This window comes from Enoplosus armatus, chromosome 12 (genome assembly GCF_043641665.1).
Source record: "Enoplosus armatus isolate fEnoArm2 chromosome 12, fEnoArm2.hap1, whole genome shotgun sequence".
Taxonomy (NCBI): domain Eukaryota; kingdom Metazoa; phylum Chordata; class Actinopteri; order Centrarchiformes; family Enoplosidae; genus Enoplosus; species Enoplosus armatus.
In genome coordinates this window covers 2,017,927-2,035,790 of record NC_092191.1, presented here as the reverse complement: position 1 = coordinate 2,035,790, position 17,864 = coordinate 2,017,927, and the positions used below count along the sequence as shown (strand labels likewise).

General features: G+C 42.8%; 1 protein-coding gene across 5 annotated transcripts in view; it reads left to right on the top strand.

The window, feature by feature from the left end:
- The window catches only part of LOC139294723 (protein kinase C epsilon type-like), a 59,235-nt gene that overhangs the window by 29,056 nt on the left and 12,315 nt on the right, over window positions 1-17,864 (top strand). Inside the window, exons 3-12 of one of the 5 annotated variants that reach the window (XM_070916656.1) lie at window positions 3,834-4,002; window positions 4,759-4,793; window positions 4,918-5,006; window positions 5,352-5,484; window positions 5,606-5,748; window positions 5,982-6,078; window positions 6,164-6,277; window positions 6,332-6,438; window positions 6,747-6,920; window positions 17,223-17,377. In XM_070916656.1, coding sequence (XP_070772757.1) covers window positions 3,834-4,002; window positions 4,759-4,793; window positions 4,918-5,006; window positions 5,352-5,484; window positions 5,606-5,748; window positions 5,982-6,078; window positions 6,164-6,277; window positions 6,332-6,438; window positions 6,747-6,920; window positions 17,223-17,377 — 1,216 coding nt within the window. Of the gene's footprint in view, window positions 1-3,833; window positions 4,003-4,758; window positions 4,794-4,917; window positions 5,007-5,351; window positions 5,485-5,605; window positions 5,764-5,981; window positions 6,082-6,163; window positions 6,439-6,746; window positions 6,921-17,222; window positions 17,378-17,864 lie in introns of all 5 variants that reach the window. The other 4 variants (XM_070916659.1, XM_070916658.1, XM_070916660.1 and 1 more) reach the window with 4 other exon arrangements.

Sequence of the window (17,864 nt, the reverse complement as noted above, 5' to 3'; positions counted from 1 at the left end):
ACTTTCCCGTGTCTGGAGAGTTCTCTACTGAGAAACTCATCGGTAATAAAAGGAGGGACATTAGACAACACAACTTTGGTTGCGGGTTGCGTCAGCGGCAACACCGACACAAACATTTCATTCACCGAAATACCTGTCTCGATGACGCGGTTCACCTTGTCCACCTGGTCCAGGAAGATAACGACGGCGCCGTTCATCCGCGCGGCCGATCTGACACTACCGTGTCCAACCCTGTCCCCCACCGCCAGCCCGATATCCTCCACACTGCACGGGAAACCGGCGGAGATCTTAATACCGTGTTTCCGCGTGAGCCTGGAGAAGTCTCCATTTACCATGGCGTCTAAGACGCCGGCCAGCAGAGACACCGGCAGGAGACAAACAAAACCCCAAACAAACCCCAAAAACCACAAAAGTGCTACAACTATCAATTAAAGTAAACCACCACCAATAAACTACTTTAAATTAAACATATTACTGAAAAAAAGAAACGAAAAAAAGTACGAAATCCACTCAATCAGCGTCTCACTCACACACCACAATCTCCCAGCATGCACTCTGAGAGAGAGAGAGAGACAGAGAGAGAGAGAGAGACAGACAGACAGAGAGAGAGAGAGAGACACAGAGAGAGAGAGAGAGACAGAGAGAGAGAGAGAGAGAGAGACACACACAGAGAGACAGAGAGAGAGAGACAGAGAGAGAGAGAGACAGACAGACAGAGAGAGAGAGAGAGACACAGAGAGAGACAGAGAGAGACAGAGAGAGAGAGACAGAGAGAGAGAGAGAGACACACAGAGAGAGACAGAGAGAGAGAGAGAGAGACAGACAGACACAGAGAGAGAGAGACAGACAGACAGAGCGAGAGAGAGAGAGAGAGAGAGAGAGAGAGAGAGAGATCAGTACAGAGTGACAGAGGTGTCATTAGGACAAGGACTTTCCTTTGTCCCTCTTTTATAAATGTGCTCCTCAGTCTTTAATTATATTTCTGTCTGTGACATACAATATATTCATGTGTGTGTGTGTGTGTGTGTGTGTGTGTGTGTGTGTGAGAGTGTGTGTGTGTGTGTGTGTGTGTGTGTGTGTGTGAGTGGCTGAAATTGCAGTCATTACTTAAATGTGTTTGCATAGCAGAGAACACATGGCTGAACTGTCAGGCCTGAGAGCTGCAATCAACCTATTAGCTGTTACACACACACACACACACACACACACACACACACACACTGATAAGCCGCTGCCTGTTGCTAAAAGCAGATGAAATATTTATATGTTGTTGTGGCTCTGTTGTTATCAGCCGGGAGAGTATTTTATCTGGACATGATGAAGCCTTTATGTGGAACACTCTCTTCAGGATGAATTGAGAGGACTTGATCTCTTAACTTCGATTTATTACTAAATACTTGAAAACTATTGACATTCCCATCAGTCTCACTTGTACTTTTTGTTTAGTGCTAATTTACAAGTAAACATTGTACCTGCTAAACATCAGCATTGTAGCTTTTTTAGCGTAAGCATGTTAGCATGCTGACGTTAGCATTTGGTTGAAAGCACAGCTGTGCCTGCCTCAGGCAAATTTCTTTTAGTGTGTCGGATGGATGAGGACCAGTCTGTGAATGGTGAGAACCAAAACAGCAGTAAGCTTCTGTGCAAATAGATGCTGCTGTCGCTTTGTGAATGTTATTCATTCATTCTTTTAACAGAAGGCGTCTGCATTTTGCCTTGTAAGATAAACATGTTCCCTAGATGTGCAGCTGCCGCCATTGATGCCGCATTCGTAAGCATTGCGCAGGTATGTGGTCTTGTTGCAGACAAGTTAAAATGCTTGGATGTGTTGGCTAACTTTAGCAGGATTAACTGAGCAAAGCAGTGCAGGTCTTGCACTCCTCAGGTTTGAGTTGGCAGTGGTCTCCGATGCCCAGAATATTGTGACAAGTTGACCTTTTGTCAAGGAAACACTTGTTATCAGATTTAAAACAAACTCACACCACATGCCTACTTCATTAAAACAGCACCTCCACAGTGTGTTCACTTTGAATTATTGAGGCGTGCTGATAAGAGCACTAATGAGTTTCAGGATCAATTGAACCTCAGTGATTCCCGTTGCTAGTTGTCTGCCCATCTGTCCGTCCGTCCAACACTTTGGTCCAGAACATGATATCTCCTCAGGTATTATATATATGTTCGTTCCTTCCGTCACTTTAGTTTGTGAGGTGTAGTAAACATGCAGCCTCTGGAGGTTACTAGCAGGTCTTAAGACTCCTAAGACGTGTTTGTGCTAAGGTAAAGGTGCTCATTGCCCATGGTGTCACTCATTGTAGTCGGTTACATTCATCAATGAGCATGTCAAGTCTTTACTTTAACTCTTGGGGTTGTGATAAGGACATCACACACACACACACACACACACACACCCCTGAACCCTCCCCAGTGGACGACGCTAAGTCTAACACTGTTGCTAGGCAGCAGTCACCAGTTGCTAGGCGATGGCGTATAGCAAAGAAGCTGGAAGAGTAAGAGCGAGACAGGCAGAACACGACAGGGAGAAAGGAATGTTCAACGAGTCCCAGAGGTTTCACAGAAGAGAAGCTGTAAGTGTGAAGTTTGTCAGGAAGGTGGCGCTAGAGGAAAGGTTGAGGAAGAGCATGAAGGTAACCAGTAAAGTTAAAGTCTGTCCATTTTATTATTAGATTTCTTGGCCAGAGCAGTCCTCGAGGGAACATAAATACCCAGCAAATTTCATATCAATCCAGCCAGTAGTTCATTTTAAAGAAAGGTTCTGCTGTGGGTGGGTCCAGAGATGTGGAGACCACCTGACTCCTCACTTTGCAGCTAATTCACCTGTTTGCACTGAAACATACTGAATCACTTCTTCTTTTTGACATGATGTGAGGTAGCGAAGGCTGAATGATGTAAGATGGAAAGCAGATCGTGTCTGAAGAGTTCTCATATGCTCTTGGCTGCTGAGGAAGAAGGATTCTGTGAAGCTCGGCTGCTCAGTTTGCTGATGGCAAACATTAGTTAGAGGCCTGATGCCCACTCAGGGTCTAAAAGCACGCAAGTCTGTAATATTTAAAGAAGCTGTTTCACCACGTCGAACCTCACAGCAGTAAACCTCAACAACCTCAAAATTAGTTTTTTCTTCAACTCGACGTGTTTATTTGACTTGTGACTCGCACGATCCATCCAAGACTGTCTCTACCTGCCTCTCAGTGTCTCCCAACCTCTTTACTCTTCCTGATTAACATTACTGCAAAATAACCCCTCCCTCTCTCTCTGTCGCTTGCTTGCTACAGGTAGTGTGTGTGTGTGTATGTGTAATTAAAACAGGGTTAGACAGTAATTGAAATCTGTTCCACTGGGAAAAGCCTCCGTAATTAAACAGAAAGAGACAGAAAGAGCAGGAGAGACAAAGACAGACGCTGTGACTGAAAAGACCTGTGTGTTTAATTTATCACACAATGTAAAACATCAGCCTTCCTTTCAGCCACACAGTGTCATCGCCATCTAGTGGCTACATGCTGCGAGTGTAGATTTCCTGTAGCTTCGTTGACTCACCAAGAACACAGACACCACATCCTGCATGTGTTGCTCATTTATCTCATGTTCTAGCAAACATCAGAAAGCCTGCGCTATCATACATTTTAAGATGAAATAAGTGTCAGTATTTTGAGTAGCCTCCTTTATTCTTTGTGATTATTTCAGAGAAGCCAGAAACGAGCAACATCATCAAAAGCTTCTGATACCTGCAACGTGACAAACATTTTCTACAACCCTCATATTCTTCTCTCACATTGTTTACTGATGTATATATAATATATACATGTTTGCTTGTTCAGCTGCGGCGGTGTCCACGGAGAATGAGGAGCGTGTGTTTCGGCAGCGGATGCGTCCCAGGAAGCGTCAGGGTGCCGTCCGCCGGAGGGTCCACCAGGTCAACGGACACAAGTTCATGGCCACCTACCTGAGACAGCCCACCTACTGCTCCCACTGCAGGGACTTCATCTGGTGAGGACACATCTGTGGAGCCCGTCAGTCCAAAGGCCCCAACAAACAAACTACTCCGGCTGCAGCATCTTATATCTCTAATACATAAAGGGCGAGGTTTTGGTTTATAATGCGTGTGATCACATGTTTTACAGTAACTAGTCTGATTTTCTGCCTTAACCTGATTTCTCCCACTGACCTGCTGTCTTGTTAGCGTGTAAACACAGTGGATGCTGTGAAGTGCGGAGTGATAAACAACGTCAGCTGTGTTTGTTTCCATCCCAACACACTGTGTTAGTGTCACTCACATGGAAGCCATGTGGCCTCGGTGCTCCGCGTACTTTCAGCTGAAAGAACGTTTAATGTGAAATCAGAATCACAAGGAAACTGTGTTTGATAGAGTCGACAAAAATACTGCAGCATACAGAGGAGTGTTAATTTGTATGTAGGCCAACTGGTTTTCATTGCAGTGACAGTGAAATACATTTCATTTTGATGTAAAACTTGTAGAATAGGTATTGTTCAGTAGTTGTACATTAGAATGAGCTAAAAAAGCTGAAGAAATCAAAAGCACAAAGGATTGATCCTCAGGTTTTGGTTTGGCCAGGCCTTATAACTGCCGGTTATTAATAATAAATGAAACACATTTGCTGTTTATCGCCTCTTGTATCTTACAAAATCCAGGCTTCTTAACTAGGACACAAAACGCTGCTCTAACAGGCTTCATACAAACAGTATATCTGGGTAACACATGTTCTGTCTCTCTCTGACCTTCAGGGGCGTCTTAGGAAAGCAGGGCTACCAGTGTCAAGGTAGGGTGGTGTTTCTTTACGTTCCTGTAGTGAAATGTGTCTAATCTTAATTTATGTTTTTCAAAATGAGGAGACACTTAAAACAAATGTGTTTCTTATGTCTGTGTGTGTGTGCCGCCTGCAGTGTGTACCTGTGTGGTCCATAAGCGCTGCCATGAGCTGATCATTACCAAGTGTGCAGGGATGAAGAAGCAGGAGGACGCAGTCGAAGAGGTACTGACCGACAGCTACAGGCTGGTTTTATTAGATACAACACAGTCGAACAGACATTAGCTGCTGTTAAATGCAACGGCCTAATGTTTAGTTTTCAAGATGGCTCCTTCAGTGATTGAGTTGGGTTGAGGCGCCGTCCCTGAGCTGCAGCGTTCCCTGTTCTGCAGAGGACCTTTATTGCATGTCATTCCCGTTCTCTCTCGCCCCTCATTTCCTGTCATTTCTCAACTGTCAACTATCAATAAAGGGCATAAATGACGGAGAAACTATAGAGGAACTCGTGACAGTAGTGGTAAACCTGACTCCTGCAGGTTTGTCTCACTGTCGTCTTTGTGCCTCTTGCAGCCGGTCGGTTCTCAGAGGTTCAGTGTCAACGTGCCGCACAAGTTCAGCATCCACAACTTTAAAGTTCTCACCTTCTGCGACCACTGCGGGTCTCTGCTCTGGGGTCTGCTGCGTCAGGGACTCCAGTGTAAAGGTACGTACAAACACAGTTTCACGTAATGCTTTAGTTCATAAAAGTGGAGACAAACAAACCTAAGGGCAGTTCACTTGACCTGGACGAAAGAAAAAATGTGTGTTTTGTGTGTGTGTGTCAGTGTGTAAAGTGAACGTACACCGGCGCTGTGAGAGTAACGTAGCTCCTAACTGCGGCGTGGACGCCCGAGGAATCGCTAAAGTCCTCTCTGATCTCGGAGTCACACCAGACAAGATCTCCAACAGCGCCCAGAGACGGAAAAAGGTGAGTCATCCTCACGTTTTAGAAAAGTCAGCTGGCTTAGAAGCATTCAACTTTTTAATATGTATAAACTGAAAGCATTTAAATAGACTTTTCCAAACTCCACTTACAAACCAAGAGGAGTAAGAAAGATCTCTACACAGAACATTGATTATTGATGATGACGGTGATTGTGTTGTTGTTGTTGGTAAGATTAGCGATGAAGACGTTGACAGAGGTGTTGTGTGTTTAAACAGCTTCCTCAGGGTCAGGACCCCCAGCAGCTGTTATCAGGGACACCTAAGACAGAAGACGATCGCTCAAAGTCGGCCCCCACCTCACCGTGCGACCAAGGTGGCAGAAGCTCTGACCGTCACACATAAACACAACCAACTGAACAAACACACAAAGAACTCATCGTATTCTCATTTCTGTCCAGATGCGAAGGAGCTGGAGAACATCCGGAAGGCTCTGTCGTTTGACCACCGCGGAGAGGAGCACAAAACACAGCCCCTGTCCTCCGCCTCATCTGTCGCTACGGTAACGGGGGACAGTCACGGAGGTGGGGGAGGCGACGGAGGCAGCGTCAAAACGGAGGGCGAAGGAGGCCGGGAGAACGGAGAGGTCAAAGGTCACAGCGTTCCTGAAATGAAGAGGATGAACCTGCACGACTTCGTGTTCATCAAAGTTCTGGGAAAAGGAAGCTTCGGGAAGGTGAGTGCTCGACTTCTGACGTTCTCTCACTTGTTTCCTCTCCAGCTGTGTTTAGCATCAGCTCGTGCTTTTATTTTGCTATGCCTCTCTCTTTCCTCTGCTCCTTCACTCTGCAACCTGTCGCTGTGTGTCAGGGAAAAAATAAGTGATCTACAGTAACAAAGATGGATCATAAAACAGGAACGAACCGGATCAATGAGAGACAGAAAAGGCAAATATGGAAGAGAAGGGGAGAAGGGAGTACATCCTCTGTAGTGTCATGTTTGAGGTTTCACCTGTGTTCTGCCTGTTGTGTGTCATGTGACCAGGTGATGCTGGCCGAGCTGAAAGGCAGCGACGAGGTTTACGCCGTCAAAGTGCTGAAGAAAGACGTGATCCTGCAGGACGACGACGTGGACTGCACTCTGACTGAGAAACGGATCCTGGCCCTGGCCAGAAAACACCCCAACCTGACACAGCTCTTCTGCTGCTTCCAGACTAAAGTAGGAGCACACACACACACACACACATAAACACACATAAACACACACACACAAGCTCACATGCAGACATGCTTTGCACCTCCAGGGGGCCACATCGACCACGTTTGAATCTGTTGCCTCCAGTTGTGCAGCTGACAGGTCTGGAAGGATACAAAAGAAGAAAGTTAAGCATTTGGCATACTTTTAAAACTTAAAATAATCCTTTAGATATTACATAAATATATTTATCTGTTTTTTAAGAAAGAATAAACTTTTTTACTTCAAATTCTTGCTTTTTTTCCCGGCACTTTTACCTCCTCAGGCCTCTAAAATCCTTCAAATGACACAATATGAGAGGGAAAAATTACTTATACATCTGAAGTCTGAAGTCTCAGTCATTTACCACATAAAATATATTCAAACTTAATGTCAAAAATGACAGAAGTGGAACATCAGGTCACCTTATAGGCCAGATATGCCCCCGGCTTAGTAGAATAAGGGAACTACTGTATAATCCTATACAGTAACAATAAGAGAACTGTTCTATATTCACTTCTCAGAGCATATCACAACTTCTCTTTATGTTCAGTGACCAACTGTCCTCAGTTCAGCATCCCTACATGCTATACAGAAAGCCTCCAAACAACTTTAACACTGAAGTCATTAGTAAAGAATCTGCCATCAGCTCAGAGAATAAGCTCTGTTTTCCTTCACTTCAGTCTCTTTCACACTCTGCTCTCCTCTCGTCGTCTCCGCTGCTCAGCTAATTTATCCGTCCATACGGTAAGTGGACGATGACAGACGGCCATACAAAGGGCACCGCTGGGTGGGACGCCGCTAAAGCCAACAGCTCCTCCAGGCCGCTGTATGTTTTGTCTATCGTATATTGCATAAGTGTTCCTGTCGGGAAATATATAGAGGCACTGTACATGTGCTATGTGTGTGTGTGTGTGACTCCCAGGTGTGTACTTTTTCCAGTTTGACGACTTGCTGAAGGAACAGGTCACATGTTGTGCTGATGTGCCAAGTCCTTTCACTGCCACTTGAGCCTGACTGTGCTGAGAAGACTGCACAGGTGTTAACTTTTATCTGTCAGACCTCAACAAAACACGAGCTGCACAGGCCTGAACATTTCAGAACCTCTGAAGTTTACTTGATGTTCACTTTTGTCAAGAATAATTAAGTTTAGAGTTTAGAGAAGTTTCCTCTTTTGAAAACCTGGAGTTGTTTGTTAAAATGAATAATAATGAATAAATGCTCGACATTTTTCCAGCGATAGCTATTCAGCGTATTTGCATTCGGTAACTGCATCTCATGTCGTAGTTTTGATTCTAACTGGTGGAGTCAGATTTACAGGACTACAAGACGAAAGCTGGTGCTTGCATGTGTTCACATCCTGCAGAAGACAAGATTTAAAGTTGATCAGATATCAGGAAGGAACGGAGTCGTAAGATTTCTTTCTTTTTTTTTTGATTCTTGTGTCAGTCTTGTTAGAAGACAGCGAAACATTGTGATGAGACATCCTCTTACATGTGTCTTCATTTAGAGATTATACAGTAAATACAGCGTTGGACAAAAGTCTGAAGGTCGATGCCTCGGCTTTGTTTCCGCGGTGGGTCAGTAGTTCTGACGTGTCGGGGAGGACGAGTTGAGTGCAATTTTGTGAGCTGCATCTTTTATTTTCTCCCGGTCAATTTATTTATTCCTTATTTGTTGAAGCCTTTTATCAGCTTTTGTTTGCGCTTTAATTTTACATTGTAGTTCAGAGTGTTTTGTCTTTTCTGAAGGTGACTTCCTAAACTTAAAATGTACCTTTAACAACAAAGAGAAAAGTGAGACTGTATCACCTTACTGTTCTAGTTGTTATGCCCAATGTATGTTTTCCAAGGAAAACATGTTATTTTCCTTGGAAGCAAACACAAACATGTACTTCATTATTTCTTATTTTCTGCCTGATGCAAACATGGACACGCACACACACACACACATACTCTCTGGCAGTTGGAGGTGATTGGGGGGGTGTTCTTGGACCAAACAATGGGATCGTGGCTCTTACATAACAGCTTTGATCCTTATCAGGGACATGATGTGTATTCCTTATGCTGTGACCACCTCACCTCCCCACCCGCCGCTTCTTGGAACACACACTCAATGCTCTGGACTCGATATGATTACAATAAACAAACCCACATATACATATACATATATATATATATAGATACATATACATACTGCATACAGTATATACTGACACACACAAAGAACTTCACAATGGTGTCACACTTCATCTCTTACATAACGTTGGTTCCACTCGGCCCGTGGCCAGGCTGATCCACATCGACTCAGTGTGCTAATGAATTAGCTCATTTGACCGTGACAGTACAGTGTGAGACTGGATTCTGCTGTGGTGTTGGGTTCAAACCTCTGCAGGAGCGTTTCGGTTTTTTAATATGGTTTTGAAGTAATTATATAACACAAACATAGTAGTAAGACGTTTTGGCATTTAGTCTCTTTTTTTTTTTCATTTTTAAAGATAATTTTTTGGGCATTTTGCCTGTAATTGATAGTGACAGACAAGAGAGACAGGAAAGGTGGGAGATAAAGAGGGGATGACATGCAGCCGAGGGCCTGGGCTGGAATCGAACCCGGGCCACTGCGACAAGGACTCTGTACATTTAGTCTATTTTGAACATGAAAAAAATGACTGTTGATTATTATTATCATTACTGAATAATCGTCAGAGCACTACGTGATGCTTTCAGATGTCTTGTTTTGTCCGACCAACAGTCCAAAACCTGAAGGTATTCAGTTTCCTCATATGTAAGCCGGGAAAAGCACCACAATCATCAAATGTTTGACTTTTTGCTTGATGAATGAACGATTTATTGATCATCAAAAGAATTGCCTACTGTTGATCATTATATTAGAAACTTTTTTAAGCAGCTCATCGTGTTAAAAGACTTTGATAGTCGGTTAGATTGGGTGTTGTCTCACGTCTAAAAGCTCATGACCTGCTCGGCCCTGTTTGCTGTCATAGTGTCTGTTAGGAATTAGAGATTTAAAGAGACGTAGAGTAGAAGAGACTCTTCCTCCAGTCTCTGTTTCTTTTGCTCCACATGGCTCCTCCACAGTTTTCCTCTTCTTCATCCCTCTTTCCCGACTTCTATGTCTATTTTTCGACCACAGCTCTGACCTCCATTTTACTTTTTCCCCTCTCCTCCTTCTTTCTCATCCCTCCTTCATCTCACAGCGAGGCTCCTCAATGACTGACGACTGTCCCTCCAACACAGCCCTCTGTGTTCGGACATGTTGCCTCTTCAGTCAGACACACCTGTGATGAACATACAGGTGGTGATGTCACATGTTATCTGAGTGTGTGTGATTGTTGCTTTCCCTTATTAATTATTTTTAGTTTATTTACCATTTATTTTTAAACGTATTACACATTTTATATGTTATATCTATTTAGATTCACATTTTTGTTATTATTGAATTAATATTTTTTTATTCATGTACCCCATCCTTGAAGAAGCCATTTGTTGCGCTGTGACGTCACCGTACCTAAAAAGATCTTTGTACTTTGTGTGACCTATGTCCTACCCACACCCCCCCCTCCCTCCTCCTCCCTCCCTCCGTTGTTCTTAATCGACTGTGGGATCGCAGCCGTTCCCCTATCAGCCTAATTACCGCCGAGAAATGTAAATAACATTATACAACAGTAGCGGCGGGCCTCACTCTGCTCCGCACACAGAGGCAGAGTGGGGAAGTAAAGGCAGTGAGGAAATGGAGAGAGAGAGAGAGAAGAGACGCAGGAGGATTCAGAAAAACAGGGAAATCTGGTTTTAGATTGTCAGTATTTGTGATTGTCAGTTCTATTCTTTTTTAACAGCATGAAGGGATGATGATAAAAGGAGACGAGGAAGGGGGAGAGGGTTTGGTAAGAAGTGAGTGAAGGGACAGGACTTCAGGAGTTCAGTGGAGTGTTTTTTAATGAGCTGTAATTGGGGAACATCAGAGGCAGCAGATACAGCCACAAACAGGCCAGGTGCATTAATGAACCTTTGTTCTCTTGTGGACAGAGAGACTCAGGAAGACAGAAAGACAGATAGGGAGTAAGGCAGACACAGACAGTGATGCTCAGTGGGGTCATACAGACATGTACGAACACACACTGTGACCTACCGAAAGTGTCTGATTTGATGAAGTAATTATACAGAAAAATGATGCTGAATTCTTCCTGTTTGAAAGGTTTTGAAACTGGTTCTAAAACTACTTTAACTGTCCTCGCTGCACAAGCTGACAGGGATTGACTGCAGGGTTTAACATTCAAGGTTTTTCTTATTGTCAACAAATCTCATGAAAAGACCAAAACCAACAAATTTATATTCATGTCTCTCAATAATATCTGACTTCCTGTCTGTGGCTTTCAGGTCCAAGCCCATTAGTTTCTACTGCAGATGTAAATCTTCAAAAACGGCACATAAATGTATGGTTTCATTTGAAAAGGCTCAGTAATTTCCCAAAACAGCTGGTCACAGATGTTACTCAAACAAGAGGAAATAGTGCATTTGTTGGGGATTATTTTCTGTAGCGTATTAATACACATTTGGTGCTCTAGTGAGTATTTAGAGCAGCAGGGCGGTGTATGTAGGGTTGAGTCAAAATAAACTACAGTGTGTGTGTGTGTGTGTCCTGAGTTTTGTTCTATTACTTGAATCTGAGCTACACAACAGAAGATTGATTACAAATATGAATTATTAGATTTATAGAAGATTTTATTACAAATTCCATAAACCAGTTGAGGGACGTTCTGTCCGTCTGTGCGGCCAACTCTTATCTTGCTTTCCAAAATTCATTTTCAATAGTCATCGGTGCCTTTTAAAATAAATGAGCTCTACATAAGAGCTGGAAATAAGCCACACAAGTCAAGTTCGATCCTGAGGCATTTAACCTTTCATAATAATAATAATGATATTAAAACAAGACTTTTCTTGTTGAGACACAGCCGGAGAGATCAGCTCTTCAGGTGAGAAGGGAAGTAAAATCCCCTGAACTCCTGACGAGCTGCTGAGCTGCAGTAATGGCCAACATATGTCTCTTCTGATGCCAGATCAGCACAATTATTTGTGTGTGTGTGTGTTCTTGTACTTCAAAATGAGAGGACATTTTGCTCACTGTTCGTCGTACACCCAGCCATTACCCCTCGACCTCCTATAAGGCTTTGTGGCTGTCTGTCTCGCCACTTCTGTCTCTGCTGCTGGAGACCACAAGAAGTCTCATGTCAGGAAAACAAACTTAGGTGTTACGTTAAAGGACCAACGCTGTCGTGTTTCTGGAGTATAAATACATTGGGCATAACAACTAGAACAGTAAGGTCATACAGTCTCACTTTTCTCTTTGTTGTTAAAGGTACATTTTAAGTTTAGGAAGTCACCTTCAGAAAAGACAAAACACTCTGAACTACAATGTAGGCTTCATCCATCCCACTCTCTCTTCCTCCCCTTCTCCACCTCTCCCAACATCATCATCATCCAACTCTCCGTCGTCCCCATCAAGATGTGCAGACACACACACACACACACACATATATAACATGAACAGTGTCATCAGAGCGTTTTTGTTGCTAAGAGACTCTAAATGCTCGGACACACCCCGCTCAGGACAAACACACACAAGACAATCATTTACCTCATTTCTGCTACTTAAAATCCCACAAACACACACTCTGCACTCGATCATGGCTTTATAAGGACCTGACTTTCATGGAAGTCTGTTTCTCGTGAAACTAATCAAGACAAACTACTCACTTACCAAGTTTTTTTTTTTTGACCAGTGAGTTTCAAGTGTTCTGCTCATTTGTTTTTATGGGAACAAAGAGTAAGAAGATATTCTGTGGGAGAACCAGCAGCCCACAGCACGCATTTAACTCCTGTCAGCCATCGTGAAAAACGACAGTGAGGGCAAATTTAGCATGCTAGAACAATGAACACACACGCACACACACACACACACACACACACACACACACACACACACACACACACACACACACACAGTGTAGGCACATGCATGTTGCCCCGCCAAATATGCGTCAGTCTCGAGCAGCAGAGAGTTGTTCTTTTCAAAACTACAGTCATGATGTGTGGGTTAGCTGTTTGCTGTTCTTTGGAAGCAGTTCAGGCATACACATACGTGTAATTCTGTACTTGGGAGGACGCCCCTAATCTTCACCAAGACGTTTACTTATCTAAACATGGCAGATCAGCAAACAATCATTTTTGTTATAGTTATATAGGATGGTTTGTGAGTAACTGTCAAACAACCTGTTTTAACTGTTAGGTATGATGACATATTGTTTACTTTTACTTATATAGTTGTCTAACTAACCTCTGAATTGCTGCTCGCATCTTGCATGTTTGGTGTCCGGGTCGTGAGTGTGACATTTATGCACTATATTAGGACGCACACTAGTTTCTTCCCTGCATCCAGTTATTTTGTGCATGATTACATTTCCCTGCATCACTGCTGTCTTTTTGGAAGTACGTCACTTTGGTCCACCTTAATGTAAACATCAGCAACATAGAGGGAAGCTCAGGAGGTTCAAACTTCTCAAGTCCCTGTTCTTTTAATTTAGAAGCGGTTCTAGTTCAGAAGAGGTTCTTGACACTACACCTCACGTTCTGCACATTCTGGACAACTTTCAGATGTGTTCGCTTTGTTCGACAGTGAGTGACACAAGCTTGATTTAACTGTTTTTTAAGGACAAACATTCTTGAACTGGTTCCAGGGCCACACACACAATACACTGTGTCCCCCAATTACAATCATTTCCTGTTGCCATCATCAGTGAGAAAAAAAAGGAAAAGTCCTGCCCTCCTCTTAAAGGCAAAGTCCTCAAAACACACTTGTGACTCGGCTTAAAATGATGATTCACGGTTATTGTAGCAGCATTTGCGAGGGAAGTAATGTGGTCAAGCCTCCATCTTGCATTATGAAAACAGTGAAGGACAGTGTGAAGATCTGAGTCAAACCGCAGAGCGAAAACAAACTCAGGCTCCAGGTTCTGGTGAAATGAAATCACTGAGTCTGTCTTTAGTGGACGGCTCTGTGTGGTGATGACTAGCAGCCAAACACTAATGGCTCATAATGTTCCGAGAAAAATAGGGCAGCAATTCCCTTTTTTGTTTTTGTACACGGACACGAGTTCAAACCCCACTTGTTGTTTTTTGTTCCAAGTTTTGACTGATTTTGATGAGTGTATTCACTTCATATTGTGAAGAGATCTGTGACATCTAAAACCAAATACAGACCGTTTTTCTTATAGATTGTGTGTTGCATAACTGCAGCCATGAAAATGAAGTACATTCATATACATTCATTTATTCAGGGGAGGCCTGAGTACATAATAATGTATAGCTAGAAGAAGGACTGTAATATACAGTATGTCATTTTACATTTTTCCCTTTCCTTTCTTTCTTTCTTTCTTCTTATTTCTTCTTCTGTCTTTATTTTCTGTCTTTTCTTTTTTAACTGATCCTGAACCAGAATATCCCCAAAACTATAATATATAACAGAAAACCCAAACTCTCCTCTTCCACAGTGTGTGTGTGAGTTTCTGTGTGTGTGTGTGTGTGTGTGTGTGTGTGTGTGTGTGTGTGTGTGTGTGTGTGTGTGTGTGTGTGTTAGACAGAAAAGACAGAAAATATGAGTTCATCGGTTTGGGGTTATATAAGGTGTGAGTTGAGACTTGTTCTACATACATTACAGCAGGGCGACATAGAGAGGGCACATGTTTAATCACACACACATATACACACATACACACACACACACACACGCACACACATACAATGGCCAGATAGCCATCAAGACATTATTGTATGCGTTGGGTTGGGGGTCATCTGGGTGTGCACCTATACAACATGGAATGAATATATATGTGTGTGTGTGTGTGTGTGTGTGTGTGTCAGCAGTGGGAATCCAGTATCTGTACATTTGTAATTACACTCAGGAAATGTTTATTCATGTTTGATTGGGTGGGACCAGCCGGGACTCTGGGTACATTTAAACAAACTATTTCGACATCCTGTTTAAAGTCGCCTTCAGGAGGAGCAGAGAGAGAGAGGAGGTGGACCCCCGGCCACTTATGTAAGACCCAGATCCTGAGGCCCCCTTAAAAAAAAGAAGAAGAAGAAGAAGCCTGAGGTCAGCTTTAAAAACGTGAACGTAGTCAGATCATTCAGCTGCTGTGGCTGAACAGCTGCATTAACCTTGATGAGTGCAGGTCAGAGTAATCAGTTAGAAGCAGTGTTAGTGTATGCAGGTAGGATAACTGCAAGAACCCAAAACCTTTAAGGACTAATCCAGATGAACAGATAGGATTGGTAACGACACAGACACTGACTTTATTAGGTGGATTGAATATGGGCTCAATGTGAACAATCCACCTTAAATACACTATCAGTTACATTCGTAAAGTTTCCGACGAGAGAACTTTCCCGTTCCTTCCAATGAAAGTTGTTCACCGGTCAAAAAAGTTCAGGTTTCAACACTCACTGGTGATGTGTGACATGCAAGCATGCAAGTGTGCTGCAAGCGCCAAGTGCATCAAATGATGATGAATGGTTGGTGTGCGTTTTATGACAGATAGATATTTCAGATATTTAATTTACTTGTATTAGCCAAAAAGGTTTCTGCTTGTCCATTAATGTTTTCTTAATTGAATTCCCAGCAAATGTACAAAATCAAGCTCAAATTGAAATTGAACTAAAATGACATTCTGTTCTGTTGCCTTTTTTTTATGTTAAATTCAACCAACTAATGTTGCTGTCAAACAGACAAGACAAACAGGACTTGACTTGGCAGATCTGGTGGTTTACCATTAGTCACTTTTTTCAATGTTTCAATCATCAAAATAAAAGCAGGAAGAGAGGGCAGGATTACAGGAATATTCTCCCGTGAATGACGAACAGGAATGTCGAAACCTTACCCAGAAAGTTGACTGTTTCATCCGTAACAGCGGTTGGTTAACAGGAATTATGTCCGTTTGGGAAACCACCTTCCTCCCTTCAGTTCTCTGTAAGGATATTATTTTAAGATACGGTATAAAATGATGCTCCAGACTAGAACATTTCCACCCGTACACTAACAGGGACCTGTAATGATGTTGAGAATGGATGCATGTAAATGAAAGAGGAGATGGAAGGATTAATTATGTCAAGAGGGGTAGATAGTTGGAGGGGATGAAGGGGGCAGGTAAAGGAATGAAAGAAAAGGGAAGGGAGTGTTGGTTTGGAAAACTGAGTTAAGAAGAACCTTGATTCTTCCAATCTGCGCTCAGATCAGTTGGAGGATTATGACAGAGTACTCTGAAACTTTTCAGAAAGTCTCTGCACGCACACGACTCTCTGCTGTAAAACTGCTGAAGAAAACGTTTAGTGTAGATGTTTTATGCATCAAACGTGCACATTAAGGAATACTCCACTAAAAATACATCAGTCTCCTGTGAAGGTTAACAAAATATATACACCTCACAACAAGGGGGCTTCCTTAAATGTGGTGTAAACACACTGAGGGTTCAGGTCTGTGAGCACATGACACACATACAGTATACACACATCTACACGTCTATACAGTCCATCCATCCATACATACGTATGTGTCTGTCATCCTAACTGACCCTGAGGGCTCACACAATGGCTCAGAAGGACTGCTCCTGGTCTCTTATATACAGGGCTGTTTATATCACAACACACACACACACACACACACACACACACACACACTCTCCCTCGCTCTTATTTCCTATATGAAGAAAGGAAGCTGGAATTCAGGAAGGGGGGCATTTTCCCCTGGAGCCCATTTTCAGTATCAAAAGAAAATAGATCTCAGAGGGCGTGGTATAGAGTGTGTGTGTGTGTGTGTGTGTGTGTGTGTGCGTACAGGAAGGGGTTCTATGGGAGTGGAGACAATCAGTATTTTATGTTGTTATAGATTTGTGGAAACTCTTCCTGCTTCATAAACACTCAACTTTCAAACTTAGTTGGCCTTTGTCTCAATTAGAGGAAGTGACATGGAAGAAATGAATACTGAACAGCACTATAGTGATATCAGCATGTTACAATATTTACTAGTATTCAAATATTCATTTATGAGTGTCAGTGTGGTTTTTATGTGTATAAAAATCTACAATTTTCAAAACACACATGTACACACGAGCGTTTTAGAAATTACAATTAATTGGAGGCCAGTTATGATGAGATCATTTGAGGATGATTTCAGCTATAATTCATATTTGTAATCTTGTCTTCCCTCTCTTTCCAGGACCGGTTGTTCTTCGTGATGGAGTACGTTAACGGAGGCGACCTGATGTTTCAGATTCAGCGATCGAGGAAGTTCGACGAGGCGCGATCTCGTTTCTACGCCGCGGAGGTCACGTCTGCGCTGATGTTCCTGCACCAGCACGGAGTCATATACAGGTAACCATGCTAACAGTGTTAGCATCAAAGCTTTAACAGGTCACCATACTGTACATATGCATTCAGGCCTCTATGGATTACTTTTTCATTTTTTGCAGGTTTGTGTTAATGTGATCTGGACTATTCTGCTGCACTTTTGCACCTTTCAGTTCTTTGCACAATCGTTTGATATACTGTGCAGCATGAACATTTTGCTTATTTGAGTTAGTGCTTCCAGCTGAGATATGCGTCTCCATTACAGGGCATATAAGAGAATTCCTGGAAAAAAGAAAATAAACATTACCTGAAACTCCCGGCTTTAATGAAGAGAAATATTGTAAACTAAAGTGCTCGAACTCATCTTGTCATCCTCATTCTTTGACATACTGTCGGGCGTGAATGTGCTGCTTATTTGGCTTAAATCTTCCAGCTGAGAAACGTATCTTCCACAACACTAAATGTTCAGCACGTCTTGAATAAGAAGCTGTCATTGGTCTTGTGGTTGTTT